Below are 18473 nucleotides of genomic sequence, written 5' to 3' on the forward strand. Positions count from 1 at the left end.
TGCTGAAGTAAGTCTTGTATATCATGTAAGATTATGTTGTGGTAACTTATGATAAATAATAGAGACATTGCTTGCAAGAACTTTTGTTTGTGAATTTGTAATAAATGCCATGCTGACAAACACGTGTCTTGAATGTTACAATAAGGACATGTATTTATATACATGTATCATGATCAAGAAGAAAAACACTAACTTGCATTAACTGAATATAACAGGATGTTTGGACTACTTTGCTAGTGTGTTATGGTACAATAACATGATGCTATACTTAGTTTTTCTTATAATCAACAAAAGTACAACCAAAGTTGCAGACATATATTTGTTCAATTGTTTTCAGTAGCTAAATATAGAGAACATCATACTATATAAACAGGAGAGATCTTAATATGAATGATTCTTTTCTTTTAGAAATTTCCGAGATTCACAAGCAAAAAACAACACTATGGTCGCAGTACAACAATTTTCACAAAATATAACCCACACAAATGCAATATTTTTTTTCCGTATAGCCAGCTACATAAAGCCAAGTATAGTTCCTCCTTCTAAGGCTAACTTTATACATAGTCCAGTGAAGCTATCAATGCCCATTCCAAAAGGGGTCCATGGGCATATGTGAGGAAAGAGGGCATACCACAATTATCAATTTTTACACATCATTTTTCACAGAACAACTATCTTACTATTCAGTAACCCTCTGGCAAAGTCACTACATTTTCTTCAACGCCAAAACCCACAGGATTTCTACTGATAGGTTCAGGAAGTCTTTTGGAATGGTCAGAGTCAATGTTGACATTCCAGGAGAGAAACAGACGATAACATTGTCATACCAAAGTGTAGGGAACAACGCACGGGAGTCAAAACATGACAATAACGTTTGTTAAGACTTGGAAGTGATCTCTTTGGGTAAACAACGGTGACGTAAATAGAGTGACGCAAACGGATAAAGCAAACAAACATCCGCAAAGTGTGATGATAACATGACTAGTTGACCATAAAGTTCCACAAAAACATGCCCCAAAATCTGTCAGTAACAAAATTATTTTGACTGACATGATACAGCAATGTAGATTTTCTAAATCCCTCTTGTTCAATGTCTGTTTCTGTTTTCTCCTTTTTTTATATAACAATTTTCCGTTACATATTACTCAGCTTAATTGTAGAAAGCTTAATATGTTTAACCACATGATTTTGAGTGGTAAAAATTCTGTAGTATTGAAAATCCCGGAATGTTTCTCAATAGTCACATAAGGGTATCACAAATATTCAAATGAGATCAACTGATCTGTCTCAAATATTTAAATGAGGAAGATGGTCTCATCAGACAGCATGACTTGGTTGTTGTCCATCATTTTGTCCACCGCGCTGCGAATCTCGCTTTCTGAGAACGGATCATCCGGGTGATCGCCGTTGACCGCTTCCGTCACCCTCTTAAGGGGCAAGGATTCCGCATGCTCTTTCTTGAAGATACCTAGGAGTGACTTCTGGAACATCTTGAGTCTAAGAGAAAACAAAAATACCAAATTTCAAAGATTGCACTACTGAATAAGTCTTCATTGCAAGTACTGGTCAAAGAATACCTTTTTTTCTGAAATATTGTAGATTTTAAAATGTCTGCGATTTTATTTTTACAATTTTTGCAGTTTTGCCTTCTCCAAGGTGACTTTATGACAAAGAATATGCTTTTCAAATGTATAATAACAGATAACTGTTCTGGCGATTGTTTGCTACAAATATCTTATAATACTGCAAAAACACATCCTTTCCTGTTCTACTGCAAAAGTAAATAAATTTACAGTTACTGCTTTAGCTTTGTGCATCTTTTTTTTGTCAGTAAAGTGGTAGGTTTTAAAACATAACAAAACAGTTTGGGGATGATGTTCTGATAAATAATCTAAAATAAAATCTTTCTACACATGTTGGTGTATAGGGCGGTGCCCAGCTATATTGTATGTTTCTGTAGCTCTTGTACCACACAATTGTGATAGCACTACAGCAGGGGACTAGTCCACTTAGTCTTTCTCATAAGTGTTGAGTACTAAGCTGAGAAGAGCCTTGGAAAGAAAGAATAAGCATAGAAATGAACCATTTTAAAAGTCTTTGCCCTGGCCAGGGTTTGAACCCATGACCTTGTGAATTCTAGGCAAAACCTCTACCCACTATCCTCTTGCACTGGTCCATGTACATTTTTGTACTACTTGCCAAACAAAATTGTTGAATAATCACCTGTCAGCTGACACCCCATCCTTTGCAGCTGCCCCAGATGTAGCTGTAACATCCATGGACTCATCTGACTCCTTCTCTTTTGGCTCCTTGCTCTTCTCCCGTCGACGACCAATGTCTGGTACTAGACACATAAAAGACAAACTTTAAGCCTTAAAATACTTCTTTTTATGCATCTTAAACCTTAAGTTTATTTTGTACAAAACAGACAAGTTTGTATTCCTTTAAAGTGAAAATTTTTGTAATCTAATCCTTTGGGATTGAAATGTCGTTGAGAAATTAGCACTGCTTTGGATCAACAACATTTCTATCCTTAAGATCGGTCATGTCTTGAAATGATGAAAGTTTTCTCAAGTTTGCAATTTGTTTGTGATGATGTGATATGAGTAAATATTATATATATATAGTCAGTCAGTCTATAAAGACTATGACACAATACTGCACAAATATTATACACATGACATATTTCGCAAACGTACCAGTTTCATCCTCATCATCGTAGTAGTCGTACGGATCGTCTGGGTTACGGGGAGGGCGCTCCTTTCGCCTGTAATAAGAATATGATACATTACGGCAAACTCAATATCAAAATTTATGTCAGCTATGCAATTATTGCAATGGGAAGACGCATATTTCTATCTTAGTTTGTAGTCTTTAAATTAAGACTTACATGTATACAAACCTATAGATGTGTTACTCTTTGCAACTTCTCCTTGTATCACTTTATTCACAAGTTACTATGCTATTAGTGTTGTTGATATGTATCTGCATTTATGAGCAAAGTCACTAGGGGGAGCACATGTACTGTACCCACCGCTTGGCAGGCTGTTCTTCATCTTCCTCCTCCTCATCTTCTGAGTCTGCCTCTCGCTGACGCTTCTTCTTCGCCTTTTCTAATACCTAGACAATAAATACAAAAATGTTCAAAATGGTTCATTTTTGTCTATGCTATTTGCATGAGTCAGCAAAGATGACTTTTTTTTAAATTTTGAAACATGGCTTTTTGGTCTGGCACCATAAAATTTAATTTGTTTCTGTTAATCATTTTGTCCACAAATTACAGTAAGTCGTACCTAGAGCTGTGTACAGGTAATTTACAGCAGTTAAGGTACAGGTGTACTTTTACCTAACCAAGTTTGGTCAAGTTAAAGTCAAACATGTAGGGAACTGTCTTTATCATCAACAAATTGTCATCTCTGTTAGACTATTCACATATTTGAATTCAAAAAAAGTCTATAGGCAAGTTTTCATACTTTTCAGCTTCAACTTTTAGATGATGTCCAATAGTGCTTTAGTACAGGTACAGGTACAGGTACAGCTATACCGGGTACCTGTACCTTAATAAATGGACATATATTCAACAAATTTTACAGGTACAGGTAACCTCCATTAACATTAATCGGCCGGGTTACATAAAACCACCACTTTGAAAAACAGTGGGTCTGAGAGATCTCTAGTGCAGCACACCCAGGTATGCACAGTTTAGATATACATGAGTGCGTTATACTGGGGGACATTGGGTTGGAGATTTGTTTGGATAAATCTTTTCAGGATGGCAGAATTATGTACCCTGGTGGAATTATGCTTAGTAGATGTTATGTTTAGTCTAAAAAGTGGTGTCCACTTGTAAAGTATTATGTCCAAAGCCCTAGTTGTATCAGCCCACCTTGTGGAAGATAGCAAACTGAACCATCTCGATGGCAGCCTCTGCGTCTTCCCGCGTGATGGTCTTGCTCATACGCGCCTTCGCGTGCGCCGAGGCCAGACGGATCATGGTCTCCAGACTACGAGCTGTCACGGGTTGAGTCTGTCGGAAAAAAGTAAAGCAACGATTGGATATCTACTGCAAGGTTGCTAAGCTGTGCATTTGCCCTTGGTTTTGGGCTAGTAGCAAAGTTTTAAAAAGTTAGATTTGGAAAGATAGTGGGACTTTGCAAGTGATCAATTTCTGTTACAAATATTGCCCTTAAAGTTTCCCAATTTTTTCCATGTCTTAATTTCCTTATGAATATCAATTACAGTAAATCTTGAAACTTTTGCAGTGGCTTTATTTTGCCAGGTTTCCAAGTGACCTCTGCACCATGAATATGCATTTCCCATGTATTACAACGGTTCTACTACATAATTGCTTTAACTGCAATTTTTAAAACTGCCAAAACCTTTTTTTCCTTCCTACAGCGAAAAAAATCCACTGCAAAAGTATATGAATTTACAGTACTTGTAGTTTTGAAGAATTGGATTATTTCCTATCTTTGCCCCTTGTGTCTTTTTTCTGTTGCTATACACAAATGTAGGACTGGGGCAATATCAGGTACTGTTCTGAAGAGCCCCCTTGCAAGACCTCAAAGTATTGCAGGGCCATCACATACCACAATATGTGCACAAAACACAGCAGTATAGCTACTAATTTTTTTCTACTCACTCTGGCCACGTCGCTCGCCAGGTTCTCCTGACTTCTGAGTTTGGAGTACTCGTCAGCGATACAGTCCGAGGCCTCGCGGGTCAGCGCGGGTCGCAGCGCCTTCGCTACGTGGATGTACTTCCTCATGAACTGCATACTCACGATCTTCTCTCTGCAAGAGAGAATGGAAGTAAAAGATTTGTTCGCCATTTCAAGTGATGTTTGCGGCAGTTTTATGTTCACATTTTTTTTGCTGTGAGCTCAGAACACTGCAAACGTGTGTTCTGTACTAGTATTGCATGGTGTCTGTACTATGTCCAGACTATGTATGATGTACAAAATGACTAATAAACTGGTGGACATAGCGAGTACTGAGAATCTAGAGCCAGGTCAGAAAAGAACAAGAAATAGCCTGCAAGTTTAAATCCCTGACAGGTCCTGATGTTGTGCCCTTGGAAAAGGCACTTTACACAAGTTTCCTTACTAGACTCTGATGAAAATTAGTACCTAGCTTCTGCTAGGGATGTCCCTCAAATAGGACGTTAGATGGAGGTCCAAAGTTTGAGGAGAGCCACACCTCGAGTATATTCAAGAACCCAAAACACCTATCGTTAAGGGTAAGGCTCTATCCCGGTGTAAGTGGATAAAATAAATCTGTCCTAAAATGCAGCTTGTACTCTTCAGTACAAACCTGGTGTTACGACATGAGGTGGCTTACCAGGTATGCAAAACAAAAAAAAATTCTACAAAACAAAAAAATATCTACAACACATACTTTTTGTCCTTTTTCTGCCCGTGCAGCATGTTGTCGTGTTTCTCGTAGATGGACATCTCCTTCTCCTCTTCCTCCGCTGCGTCCAGGTCAGCAGTGGTCAGCACGTCCACATCACTGCCCATAGGAAGAACTGGGAGAGCGCGGGAGAAAAGAAAATATTTTCAGCACCATTTTTGTTCAGCACCTTTTCTCTATCACTGAATTGATTGTTCTTGTTGTTGTTGTAAGTCACCTTGTAGTGCACAGTGGCACATAAGTCAGGAAGTTTTCATGCTGTTTCTGTAGCAGGGTATATTTTTACAGAACTTGGTTGCTAGCCCTTCCCCTTTAACGTGCTCGAGGCACCTCATCAAACACAGAACCCCCATTTTACGTCCCTTCTGAAAGACGGGTGCTGCACCAACCAAGATGTCCTGTCCCAGCATTTCACCAGGGTCTCCCACTTACCAACTAATTGGAACCCCAGGAGCTCAACTTTGAGGCTGCTACTAGTTTAACTATTAACTAAGGACATCCCTTATCAAAACAGATCCACACTTCAACTAGAATCACGAAAAAGACTTACAATCTGTATGTCTTAACAAAATGGCTGGAATGCCCCCTTTTTTCAAAAGCACTTGTTAATAGATAGCCTCTGTACAAACAATGAAGAAAACAGCGCCCTTACCGTCGCCATCTTGCTCTCCTGGAGAACGGTAGCGGTGGATCCGCAGCACGTGATCCGAGATCATGCGGTCGTGTTCTGGATCCATCTATAACAGATTCACAAACCACATGATGCAGTTAGTTAAAGAACTTCAACCAATTATGTATAATCAAAGCTAGAACTTGTTATGATAAAATAGAGATGGCAGCCTTCCCCTTCTTATCAATACTGTTTAGAAAAACTTAATGTCCCACAAAACAAAAATACATTACGTAGCAGCACTGAGGAATTATAACAACACAGCATTATGTATTCAAATATAAACATACACACACAGATACACACAGTCACAAAAACAGAGACACACTCACTGACAGATACAAACTCAGATACACATACACACTCACACACACACACACACACACACACACAAAATGTACACACACAATGTACACACACACACACGATGTACACACACACACACACACACAGATATACATACACAATGTACAGACACACACACAGACACACACAGAGCTCACTAAAACAAACAGAAAAGACAAGAACAAAACTTTTCTCCGCTAAGGTGAAGTAATAATAGGTAAAATCTTCAACTGCGTAACTTGTCAACTCACCTTGTCCAAGACAATAAACAGCAGGTCAAAACGAGACAGAAGGGAATCCTGCATGCCGATGTTGTCCATCGGTGTCTTGTACTGGTCATACTAAAAAATAAACAGAAAAAACAATACAAACAAGCTGCTAGGGGGCCCGAACCTACAAAACTTTTTTATTACATCACAAGCTATCTGCCTCAAAAAAATCAAGACCATAGCACGTCCAGGTCAAAAGATACAATAATTGCTGCAGTACCAACAAGGTCACATACACACCAGGGGGCCCAAAATTGACCTTGAATTTCGGCTTCACAACACCCGCCCACATACCAAATATCATTTTAATCCATCAAGAGGTTCTTGAGTTATACTGACTAGAGTAGTGCGGAAACACAAACAGACAGACAGACGGACACACCCAAAACTATATCTCCATTTTTCATGGAGATAACAAACATGAAACAAGCTGCACATTGTACATTGATAGACAGTATGTGTTGTCAAAGTTCTTTTCACAAAGTCTTCAACTTCATAAACAATGAAAAATGATAACTTATTCATTTCATTACATTTGTGATCTAGGTTGAGGTTTAACTGTTACTGTTCATTCTCGCTTGTGTGCTACGCAGAAGAACAATTTTATCAGTAAAACAATAAACATCCTTGTTAAACTTTAAAAATAAGAATGAAAAATGCCACACATACCCTTCCATACACAGGGTTGGCGGCGGCCAGGACAGAACAGCGAGCGTTGAGTTTAGCGTGGATTCCCGCCTTGGCGATGGTCACGCGACCCTGTTCCATGACCTCGTGGATAGCAGTACGATCCATGTCCGTCATCTGAAAAATAAAATGTTATTGTTATTTGCTTTATCATTTACAAAATATAGATCTATCTTTCTTGCAGTAACTTTTTGAATGATATCTGCTATATTCGTGGGTGCTACTATGAAAAATGCAAGGGATTTTCTGGCTAGTACTAGGCATATGTCACATGGGTGTTACAAACTGGTTTTATCGTGGACCAGTGTAGGTTAAGTACACGTACACATCAGAAATACCGGCACAGCTCCAATTTTACCTACATATCATGTGGGTGATATGTTTGAGCCCTGACAAACTTCAAAGATAGAAACCATACAGTCATAATTTGTCAATCATCATCCCATGTCAGTTTTGAAGCAACTCTCTCACATTCAAAAAACAAAAATCACATGTTACAATACTGTATTTAAATAAAGCATGTCTGAAGGCTTTCATAAAAGCCTTGTCCTTTTGTGAACAGAATACTCTGTCTTTTACATTCCTTCACCTATCATTTCCCTAGCTGTCACAACTTTTACCTTGTCAAACTCATCAATACAGACAACACCGCGATCAGCCAGGACCATAGCTCCTGCCTCCAAACGTCGCTCGCCTGAAACAACAGAACAAGCTCTAATAACAATTTCGTCAACTCTTTTACACAGTAGAAGGTAGATACATGTACATGTAGGTATGGAACAAAACAGGAATAACATCTGTTGCTATTTCCTTTTTCAATTGGTGATAAAAAAGCAATGTTTTGATTCTTTGCATTCTGATTTCTTATGTAATAAGGAAAATATTCGGGAAAATAAACAGGAAGAATTCTTGCTGCTGCTTTTTGATTACAAAGTTTCCTTTGCATTTTTAACAGCAGTGAACTAGTGCAGTACTGGACAAATCCAACAGGGGTCTCTGCTGCACAGAAACCTACCATTGTACATCCTCTGACTTGATGCCAGGTATAGTCAGATAAATTTGGACAACAAACTTTCCATTGGGGGACCAAAGTCATTAAAATATTGTATTGGGTGATACTACTTGCATTTGCTTGCAAATGTTGTTTTTTTGGATACGTACCTGTTTCTTGGTCGGTCGTCACGGCAGCGGTCAGACCTACGCCTGACGACCCGCGTCCCGTGGTCGGGATGGCGCGCGGAGCGGTGTGTAGCACGTAACGCAGCATCTGGGACTTGGCAGTCGAGGGGTCTCCGATCAGAAGAACGTTGATGTCCCTGCAAAATACAAAATTGACTTAGACAGTGTAAACATACCCGCTTACAGTAATGTTACACATTGGGAAAGTCGTAAATTTTATACAGATTCCTCACCTTTCCAAACTTTCTAGACACCACACACACTTTGTTATACGACGGCAACAACTTCAAATTCAATGCTTCAAGAAAGACAGCGGCAAATCTTGTCACTTTGAATTTGGAAAGCTGTTTTGCACAGAATACTGAAGTCTGCAATTTTACCGTAAATCATGAGACATTCGCCTTTGTTTTGTGTTCGTGGGTTTTCGCCGTGAACTCTTGCAACAAACTCATCAAACTGTGAACAACTGCTCTATCATGTTTCATTGCATAATAACAATTTTGGTGATTCTTTCAACCAAAAATAAAAACACTATGAACACCCCTACTGCAAACTAGAGTCCCTAAACATAAAATAGTTCACTGTGAGTGGCTGATGTGCAAAACTTGTCTTTAAAACCAAATTAAGTACACAGAGTACAGAAGAAAGGAATTTGATGGTTATGTAAGCTCATCTGTGTTGGTAGCAATCATTAACAGATACAGTTGGCGTTATAAACTTCCTGGCACGTTTGACCAATTGCTGACGTCACATATCCGAAAGACAAGTTTCAATAAGGTGACATGCCTGTAACTTTCGCGACTTTAAGTTTGAAAGTGATTGGTCATTATTGATCCTGAAGAAGACAACAGTGGTCGTTGAAAATTTGATCCATGAATACCTAAATGTTGAAAGAAAGTTTAGCATTGTATTATGAATTTGATTGTTACTTTCTTAAGGAAATAAAACCAGTGTTTGTGGGAATCGAACCCATGTGCTCTAGTACTCACCCCCTGAGACGTGTTCCGTTTGTGAGCACCTTCTCACACCCACCCAGAAGCATACACAGAACCGCCTTCTTAATGTACTCATGGCCATGGATGGTGGGAGCCATCGACTTAGCCAAGATCTCAAAAACATCCTGTTTGGAACAAAGAAATACAAAGAGAAGCAATGTCAAAGTTACATTCCATTAAAACTCCTTTGTATTAAATATCATCTTATTGTCTACACTACAGGAAATTTGATTCCATGCAAAATTCCATATTTTACACACAAAAAATTTTGACAGGAAAGTAATTCTTTTTCCTCAAATTTGCCAAAAGCAAAGAGGTTTAAGAAGGCAAAACTCTGTTGTTCTTGCAGCTAGTATTTCCTGGAAGAGGCGGTCGCTAAACTTGAGAAAAAATATAATATTCATCATAACAATACAGCAGACTTATAATTACCCGTCGGTAAAATACAACAAGGACGCAAAAGTCTCTGTTATTGGTAGTAACGTAACAGTAATAGATATATATAAACATATTTCTTCGTACCTTTTTGGACTTGCTGAACTTCTTGATCTTGGCGACATCGTCCGCGGAGAAAGACGGCGCGACCTCCTTACTCATCAACTTCACGTTGTTAGCGATCATGATGGTTCTGTGGAACAATTCAAAATCTTACATAAATTTCTAACATTGACTGCCATAATAAAAGTCTACACACTCCATTTTCATATTGTTCGATTCCAGGGGACTTCAAAATTGTACAATTTTCTCTGAATAGCATTTAGCAATTATGAAAAAGAGTGAATTAGTTGAACACACACCACTACCAGTAGACTGCGGTAGTGCTTGTACTAAGTTGTGTTTCCGAAGGCCTATAGAAACGGAGATGGGCACTGCTTTAGATATCACAAGAAGGATCTTAACTTGACCTTTCTCAAACATACTGTAATTTCTCTATTAAAGTATGCACTTTTTTTACTTTAAAAAAAATAACCTTTCTAAAAATCCAAAGGCGTCCCAAGTCGTTGCATAGACAAGGCCTTATTACAAGTTAGATATTTTACTTTCGTAACCCCTGCTTCTCCTAATGGGTCAGTGAAATCATACTTGTCTCGAGCATTGATGTTTCTGACCTAGGGTGAAGAGATACTGCTTCAGGAACAGTTAGTTCAGTGCTTCGATGAGTGACCCTCTACAAGTTCATTGAAAAAAAAATGCTAAAAAATGATGACCAGTACTAATAGTTACTGAACAGTCCCTAATAGGAAGGCTTTTCCCCCACCTGAAAGTACCAGAAGTGAACCCTCCCTTCTTAGATGGCAGACAGCGGTACAGTCCGATGACCTGTACGCGGTCGCCGGGTTTGCACGCGTCCACCAGATCATCATCTGCCACGATGTCCACTGATCGTGGGAGTTGTCCAGCTGGAGCTTTCTCTGGCATTTCCTATTCCAAGAAAAAAGTTGAAAAATGATAAAGTTACTGTAATTCACTTTATCTTCACGGTAGCAAAATTTCCCGGTGTTAGGAAAATGGACATTTTCACTGAACTTTAACTTCACGATGGCAGCAAGTGATTTACAGAATAGATGTGTGAAGGAATCATAAATGATAACAACAGGTTTTTCACAGTGATGATAAGTTCATGGTACAGAGGTGATTGTGAAAACAATGAACACAAAGTCACAATGAAAGAAATAATAATTACAGTATCATAATGTCTGAAAATTTAAACATTTCTACAAAAATAATTTTTTCTTAAAGTATAAAGTTAGTAGTCCACATAATACACTTGGAAGTTGCAAGTTTGCAAAGTATTGCAATACTTTTTTTCCTAGTAAACAAAACAGTTATATATTACAAATCTTGAAATGTTTGAAGTGGTATTATATTCTACAATTTTCAGAGGTCTCTCCACCGCAAAGTTGTATTTACATGGTATTGCTACTGTACTACAGAATTGTCTCCACTGCGAAGTTTACAAACGGCGAAAACCTCAGACTATTCCTCTCAAACAGTAAAATCAAGTCCCCGCAACAATAAATCTACAGTAAAAATGTTAGCATTTGCAGATGAATCTTTAAAACTACAAAAAAATATATGAAGAATTTGAACAAAGGTTCCAGATTTATCATTTACAAGATTGAATCATAGCCAATACATATATATAACAATGTACATCAGTTGTGGTAATATCATACATATCTGCCTCACTTGTATGGTGAAGGTTTGGTGGTCTTTGTAAGCAGACAGGCCAAACTCAGTCTCAAGAGGGTTGTTATCCTCATCCTAGGATGGAATGAAAAAAAATTATTCTATTTTACAGTAAAATATCCATATTGATGATAGGTATCTGCATAAACTTTAGAAGTACAACATTGAAAAACAAAGTTACTGACAAGCACACTGTTTTGTTACCCCTTGAATCAATGATAATTTGCAAATATTCTATGATTGACAAACAGTTATTTTTTTAAAGAAAATAAATCAATGTCAACTCTCCACAGTGTCTTCTTAAGAATGTCTTGAATACCTGGATATCTGAAGTGTGCATAAGGGATTCCTTTAATTATGTTTAGCCATAAGTATGGCTAAACATATTGTTTTCTCTCATGTTTCTTCTTCTTCTCCTCCTGTCAAATCTTCAAATCGATTCATCTCTGTCATTTTTTGACCAAATGACCTGAAATTTGGTACAGAGGTAATGTAGGCAAAAACCAATGTGCGTTCTTTTCCTTTTTTTGATATTGACCTTGAAAGTGATTTTATTGAGGTTTTTAGGCTATTTTTAGCATATCTTGGCCTCCTGCGCCCTGGTATTTCAACCGAATGACCTGAAATTTGCTGTATATGTGGCTTGAACAAATATTTAAAGGACTATATTCCCATTTTTGGCATACATATATTCAAAACGATTTATTTTGGGCTTTCTTGACAATATTTGCCACTTCTGTCACTTTCAATACTACATATGACCTACAGGTCATTGACCCCGAGTGCCTTGCACCTGGCCAAGCTGGAAGTTTGCTTACGAGGAGGAAAGACCGGACATAAACATTTAACGTGATTATCGGGAAAACACCATGTTCCCTTAAACTCAGTGGTTAAATTGCAGTTTAGGAAATTTTATAACAGAAAACAAGTTAAATCAATGATTTTGTGAATGTTTATTCTAGCATTAGTTATTCCAGATATTTTCAAACTCCAAATTCTTCAACACAACACGGGAGATCGTTTCTCCTCAGACTGGCGCGACACTCCTGTCAAAATTGATTGATGATCTCTCTCTGCCGCCGACTTCATACATGATCAAAGGCGGGTGGTAGGCGGTGCGCGGGGAAACTTAAACATATAATGTAGCGAAGTGTTGCACAAGGAATTCTCATGCTGAGGGGTACATGAAAAAATGCTTACAAAATAGACCTCTATGAATCGGGCTACATTCAGCAATGGTAGACGGATTCGGGGCATGCCGCGCAAAACACATGGTCTCACTGGGGACAGGCGTTTTGGTCCCGCACGTTGTCGCAGCGGTGCGTCGCCGCTACACGATCGAAAGCACGCCGCTGTCTGTCTCGGACCAACACGCGTCTCCCGTGATGTGTAGCGTCCACCACCAGGCCTTCCTACATGTCCTACGTACGGGCGTATGGATCGTAGAATTCGGCAAAAAAGGAATGATTAGGCCAGTAGAGTCAGTCCCCGGTAAGGTCAATGATTCGCCCCTTTGCGCTAGCTTGTAACGTTAAATGAATGTACCCTCTGGTGGCCAAACTTCACTGACAAACTTTCTCCCTATTATCATCATGAGCTTGCGTTAGTCTGGTACTAGTGACTATTATGTGCCGGGAATGTTTATCTATCGCACGCCTTGGAAGGAAGTTCAACCATGATAAATGGTCGGCCGTTGCGAAAATTTGGAATCCCATGCTGTTGATTTTCGTGATTGAATCTGTAAGAAAATATATTTTCATGTCGTTCATGTTTTTTGGACGGACGCCGGGACGGGGTGAATTTTTTCTATCATTTTCGTCCCGTTAGTAATGCAAATCGAATCGTGTTGCACAAGAGGCAAAACACTAAAAACGTGGGTCTTGTGGAGTGTTTTGGAGCGGGAAAATGCCGGATATTAGCGGTGCCGAACAGTGTACATCGTCGCGCGCGGGTGACGCTCCGTCAAAACAAATCCGCTGGTGGTCTAGCGCGGCCACCGAAAATAGGCAGAAACACACAGGAGGACTTAGCACCTTCGTTTATGAGGGCAATTGTGAAAATCTTTTGTTACAAATTGTTCGAACATTAAAACATTTGGATAGATGGTTTGAAACTGTTCTAAATAAAGAGATTTTTGTGTAGTTACGTTCGAAATGTTTCCAACGTATGTGAAATAAGTTCAAACATGTTATAAGTTTCAATTCTAATTGTTTGAACACTTTAGAACTATTGTGACTTAGACATTCTTTTAATCAAAATAGTTCAAACATATTACAAATATTATATTAAAACCCTCTCGGTGACTTTGAATTGACTCAAATATGTTGTTTTTGGTCATTTCCTTCGTCTCCAGTGTCAAATCTTCATATGTATACTATGGAAAACTTCATTCTTCCCTGGGGTTGATCTTTTTTAATTCAATTTTGAACTAGGTTGATTATGCGCAAGAGTGTAATTTTCAGCGGATATTTTTCGACTGGTTTACATGGAAATGGCACGGAATATCCCATTCTTGCAAGGGGAGGATTCTTTAATTATTTCTTTCAATTTTGAGCTGGAATGATTATGAAAAAGTCCATTTTTTAGCAGAAGTGTATTTGTTAATCAATTAGTGGATATGGTTCTGGACTGGTCCATATTGTGTTGAGGTGCTACTGGAAGACTCAATTTTGGACTGGGGTGATTCATTTTTTTAGTGCAAGTATTTTAGAATGGTCCATTGTTATTTTGGGAGAGTCCATTTTTTGCATGGCGAGGAGTATGGCTAAACATGCTGTATTTGCTCGCAAATGTTGCCTTTCTAGTTCACTTTTTTTTAGTTATGTGGTGATCTTAGTAAGTCTTAGTATACCAGACGGAATTAAGACAAACTTAAATTTCTTACATAGATCCAAATAAACAAACAAACCTTAGTCGGGTACACAGCGCTGGAGGGAAAGGCATCGAGGGAGGTCAGGTCCGTGTAGCGACGCTCAATCGTCTTCTTTGTGGCCGGACAGTAGTGAACGCTACGCACCACTTTAGTACGCACAAGGGAGCCTGTAACAAATAATATTACCAATAAAAATGTAATCATCTCAATTACCGTAAATCCATTTAATATTGTGGTCCGCAATTGATGAATATATGTAACTCTGTCATCCTTGGCAAATAAATGTCATTGATGTGAAACTTACACTTTGTGACGATCCCCTCCACACACACTAGGTTTCCCAGGTAAGATGACGTCAGCGAACGTGGGGTCACGTGTTTGGCCCCAAAACTGTAAAGAAAAAATACAAAAACTTCATTTTTTGAACATCACTTTAAGTTTTAACCTACAAGTACAGAACTTAAGAACCTTTCTTAAAAGATGTGTTTTTTAAGTTTATTCTTAGGGACGTCCCTCATATAGAACGTTAAAAAGGTTCAGTGTTTGAGGAGAGCCACACCTTGAGCACGTAAAACGACTAAAAGAGCCAACCATGCTTATCGAAAAGAGTAGAGTCCTTCCTGGTGCGAGTGGATCAAATAAATCTGTCCAGATATGCAGTACTGCAGTTCTCAGATTCTCACATTGCTATCAACTTGAAGATGAAAATAAATATAAGGTGACAAGCACTATCACCGAGTGCGCCTCACCTTCCTTCGAACCCCACAAAGAATTCCTCGTGCTGTTTGGCGTACGCCGTGTCAGCTGTTGCCACGAACTCCTTCAGCGCCTTCTGGAAACACACCAACTCCTCACAGCCAGCGGACAACAGTCTTTAGAAAAAAACAAGAGATAGCAGACTTCACCCCTTTTGGCTGAACATACAGAAACTACAGTGCAGATGCATAAACACACATAAAAACACATGTGCATGCGCAGACACGCACACACAGATACACACATACAAATGCACACACACACAGATACACAAACAACACACACAGTCACACAAACTTTAACACACATATACACACACATGCATCACATTGTACGAACAAAGAACTTTATGCCGGACTCCCAAGGATATCCCAGAAAGTGAGAAACAGGCGACTCAGGTTTGCTGGGCACTGCTTCAGGATTAGCAAGGAAGTAGCGTCCAGTCTGGTGCTCTGGCTACCCCTGCACAGAAAGAGGAAGCCAGGAAGACAGCCTCTCACTGACATTGATGTACTACAGAAGGACACAGGCCTACCCTCTGAGTCACTGGAGAGGGCAATGGAAGACAGGCGTTTCTGGGCTGGCAGACTGGTTCGAGTGGCGGAGGAAGACTGGCACTCGACATAAGTCAAGTAAGTCAAGTAAGTCACACACATGCACAAACACACAGAGATACACACATACAAATGCACACAAACACACACACACAGATACACACACATAGCACACATACATGTACTATCACATTTTCAAATCTCCAACATACATACCAGCATCTTTGCATTACAATATACAATCTATAAAATATACATGTCTCAGTCATATACAAAATAATATTTATCTCACTGGCTTCACTTTCTGTAAAATCAAAGATTATCACCTAACCCTTGAGTTGAAGTTTGATTATGTAGACTTACGCGTTGGCACGTGTTTCGTTCTTCTTACGCAGTTCGTTGATGTTGACAATGAGGCGGAAATCGTTGTTGGTCACCATCTCGCGCACCTTGTCCGTGTAGGTCCCTTCAGTTTCCTGGTACAGAAATGTTATTTAATTAATCACATTTGAAGAATGAAACTCACAAAAGTAACTTTATGCAACCTCATAGAACCTGTACATATATATTCGGCAAAATTTGTCATCTTACAATGAAAATCAAATTAAATCTACATGAAACAGCCATATACAAACATAATATCATCTCCTTGTATTACAAAAATCATAAGAAAAAAACAACAACCAAATATTGAAATAATTTTTTTGTTGTTCATGCCCCCCTCCCATCCCACAAGTGAACAGTATGACTTCGACTTTAAACCAAGAAAACAAGTGTTTCATCTACTTTCACAAATACCACACGTAAACTACATATTAATTTTAGAAAAAAAGTTACGTTCGTAAGGTTTTTATTAATAGAATTTATGTTAATTTAAATGTTCTAACGTTACCACTAAGGCAAAGCATGGGGCACACAATTTCCTACTACAAAGGCGACAAGAAAAATAACATTTTCAAATATTTTTCATTCTTACCGCGTCGTCTAAAAAGTCTAGGTACTCCCTCTGCACGTCCCGCAAATGTTGGTCCACATCTGTGTCCATGTTGGTCTCGAAATGTGTGATTTTTTAGCAGAAAATACGCTCAGAAATCCACAAGAGTTCGGAATGTTTCTTCTGTAAAGACCCGCAGATTTCGCGCCAAACTGGTCAGCTGATCAACAGGATCATTACATGCTTTCAAAATTAGGGGTGCTCGTTTTAAAAGTTGTATTGTTTTCGAAACGTAGGGACAGTAATGTAGCAAATAAACATTGAAAAAATACCAATGACATTATTTAAGTCAAAAATATATCAGATTTTATCTTGTTCATTAAAGAGAATCCTTAGTTTAAAGTGTGTACTTTCTTTAACCCCTATTTTTGGAATGTTGACACTTGGCGCCATTTAAACCATGTGAGCAGGCTGTACCATTATACCAAATAAGCACATTCCTAAATACATCCTCTTCTTTTTTAAGATCTAAAACGACAAAGTTTCTGCAAATCAATCAGAAGATGATAAATGCTTAACATCATAATTTCATCACAATGTTTGAAAAAGTTGAATACGCACACTATGGTCTTCTTTCGAATGCAAACACCTATTTTTTTTAATATCCCCCCTTTGAATGAATTCGATCAATGACCTGTAACCTATTTGGCGGGAAACTAGGGGGCGGTCACCGTCGGGCCGTTAGACTCTGAGCGCGATTTAGTCAGGCTATACCAGCTACTAGAGCAGTTCTAAATGCATTAACTAGAGCAGTGCTAAATGAATTTAAACTCATGGTGACTTTATTTCATGGTAAGGAGACAAAAGAGTGTTCGCGGTGGTTTTGAGGTCGCGATAGCGCTATCGATATCTTCGTGATGAAAAAAACGGTGCCTTTTACAGCCTCATTACTCACATGGGTACCTACTGGCTGAAATAATACAACCTGGTGAATGATTTTATTTCGAACAGACAGCTGCAATACCGTACTCAATCGCTATCAAGAGTTCCTGCACTTGTTCGTCGCGTTACTTCAATTACTTTAGTCAGCATACATAGCCAATGAAGGACAGATTCCGGAATGAGATTTAATTAATATTGTAAACCAATGGGGAAAGTGCATTCTTGTGACCAGTGGAGTGGTCCTCAATATCAGCTTGTCTGCCTGACGTTCCACTGTGTATTGTGTTGTTGCAATTTCTAATAAAGATAAAGATAAAGTAACGAGACTTTCTGCCTGATATTCTGTCTGTAGCTGTTGGGTGGTAGGGGGAGACGGTATTGATTGAATCATAAGATGCCTTTCCTCTAAAGGTTAAGTCTCAAAAAGACAAGGGTAAGAAAACAATTGTCTTCTTTGTTTTCTAAACTCCGAGCCTGCACGTTCGACTAGGGCCTAGGGGCTGGCTCAAAAACCCTGTAGTTGCGCCATCTTGTGCCTGCAGATATGCATCTGGTCGCAAGAGGACGCCACGGCTTTGCGTGTACTTATCGGAAATACTAGTATATTCTTGTCATTTAGTTCGCACCTCATAGAGGTTTACACCAAAATCGTAACGAATGAGAAAATTG

General features: G+C 38.9%; 1 protein-coding gene across 1 annotated transcript; it reads right to left on the minus strand.

The window, feature by feature from the left end:
- Nucleotides 1–1193: 1193 nt before the first annotated feature.
- On the minus strand, nt 1194–17050 carry LOC136423954 (zygotic DNA replication licensing factor mcm3-like). Its single transcript, XM_066412355.1, has 21 exons — nt 16905–17050; nt 16292–16404; nt 15368–15490; nt 14923–15008; nt 14655–14785; nt 11747–11821; nt 10815–10978; nt 10079–10184; nt 9551–9681; nt 8544–8698; nt 8003–8076; nt 7365–7499; nt 6678–6767; nt 6064–6148; nt 5397–5526; nt 4643–4793; nt 3887–4027; nt 3035–3120; nt 2700–2767; nt 2224–2344; nt 1194–1497 (listed from the first exon to the last, which is right to left on the minus strand). Exons 1-21 carry the CDS (start codon nt 16971–16973, stop codon nt 1296–1298), a joined length of 2436 nt encoding a protein of 811 aa, XP_066268452.1. The 5' UTR covers nt 16974–17050; the 3' UTR covers nt 1194–1295.
- Between the last annotated feature and the right edge of the window lie 1423 nt (nt 17051–18473).

Source organism: Branchiostoma lanceolatum, chromosome 18 (assembly GCF_035083965.1).
Source record: "Branchiostoma lanceolatum isolate klBraLanc5 chromosome 18, klBraLanc5.hap2, whole genome shotgun sequence".
Taxonomy (NCBI): domain Eukaryota; kingdom Metazoa; phylum Chordata; class Leptocardii; order Amphioxiformes; family Branchiostomatidae; genus Branchiostoma; species Branchiostoma lanceolatum.

Coding starts and splice junctions, on each gene's coding strand:
- LOC136423954 (XM_066412355.1), bottom strand. CDS start 16,973: ATGGACACAGATGTGGACCAACATTTGCGGGACGTGCAGAGGGAGTAC. Junction 15,491..16,291: donor AACGAAACACGTGCCAACGC/GTAAGTCTACAT, acceptor TTTTTTCTAAAG/ACTGTTGTCCGCTGGCTGTG. Junction 7,500..8,002: donor GTATTGATGAGTTTGACAAG/GTAAAAGTTGTG, acceptor TTTATTTTTCAG/ATGACGGACATGGATCGTAC.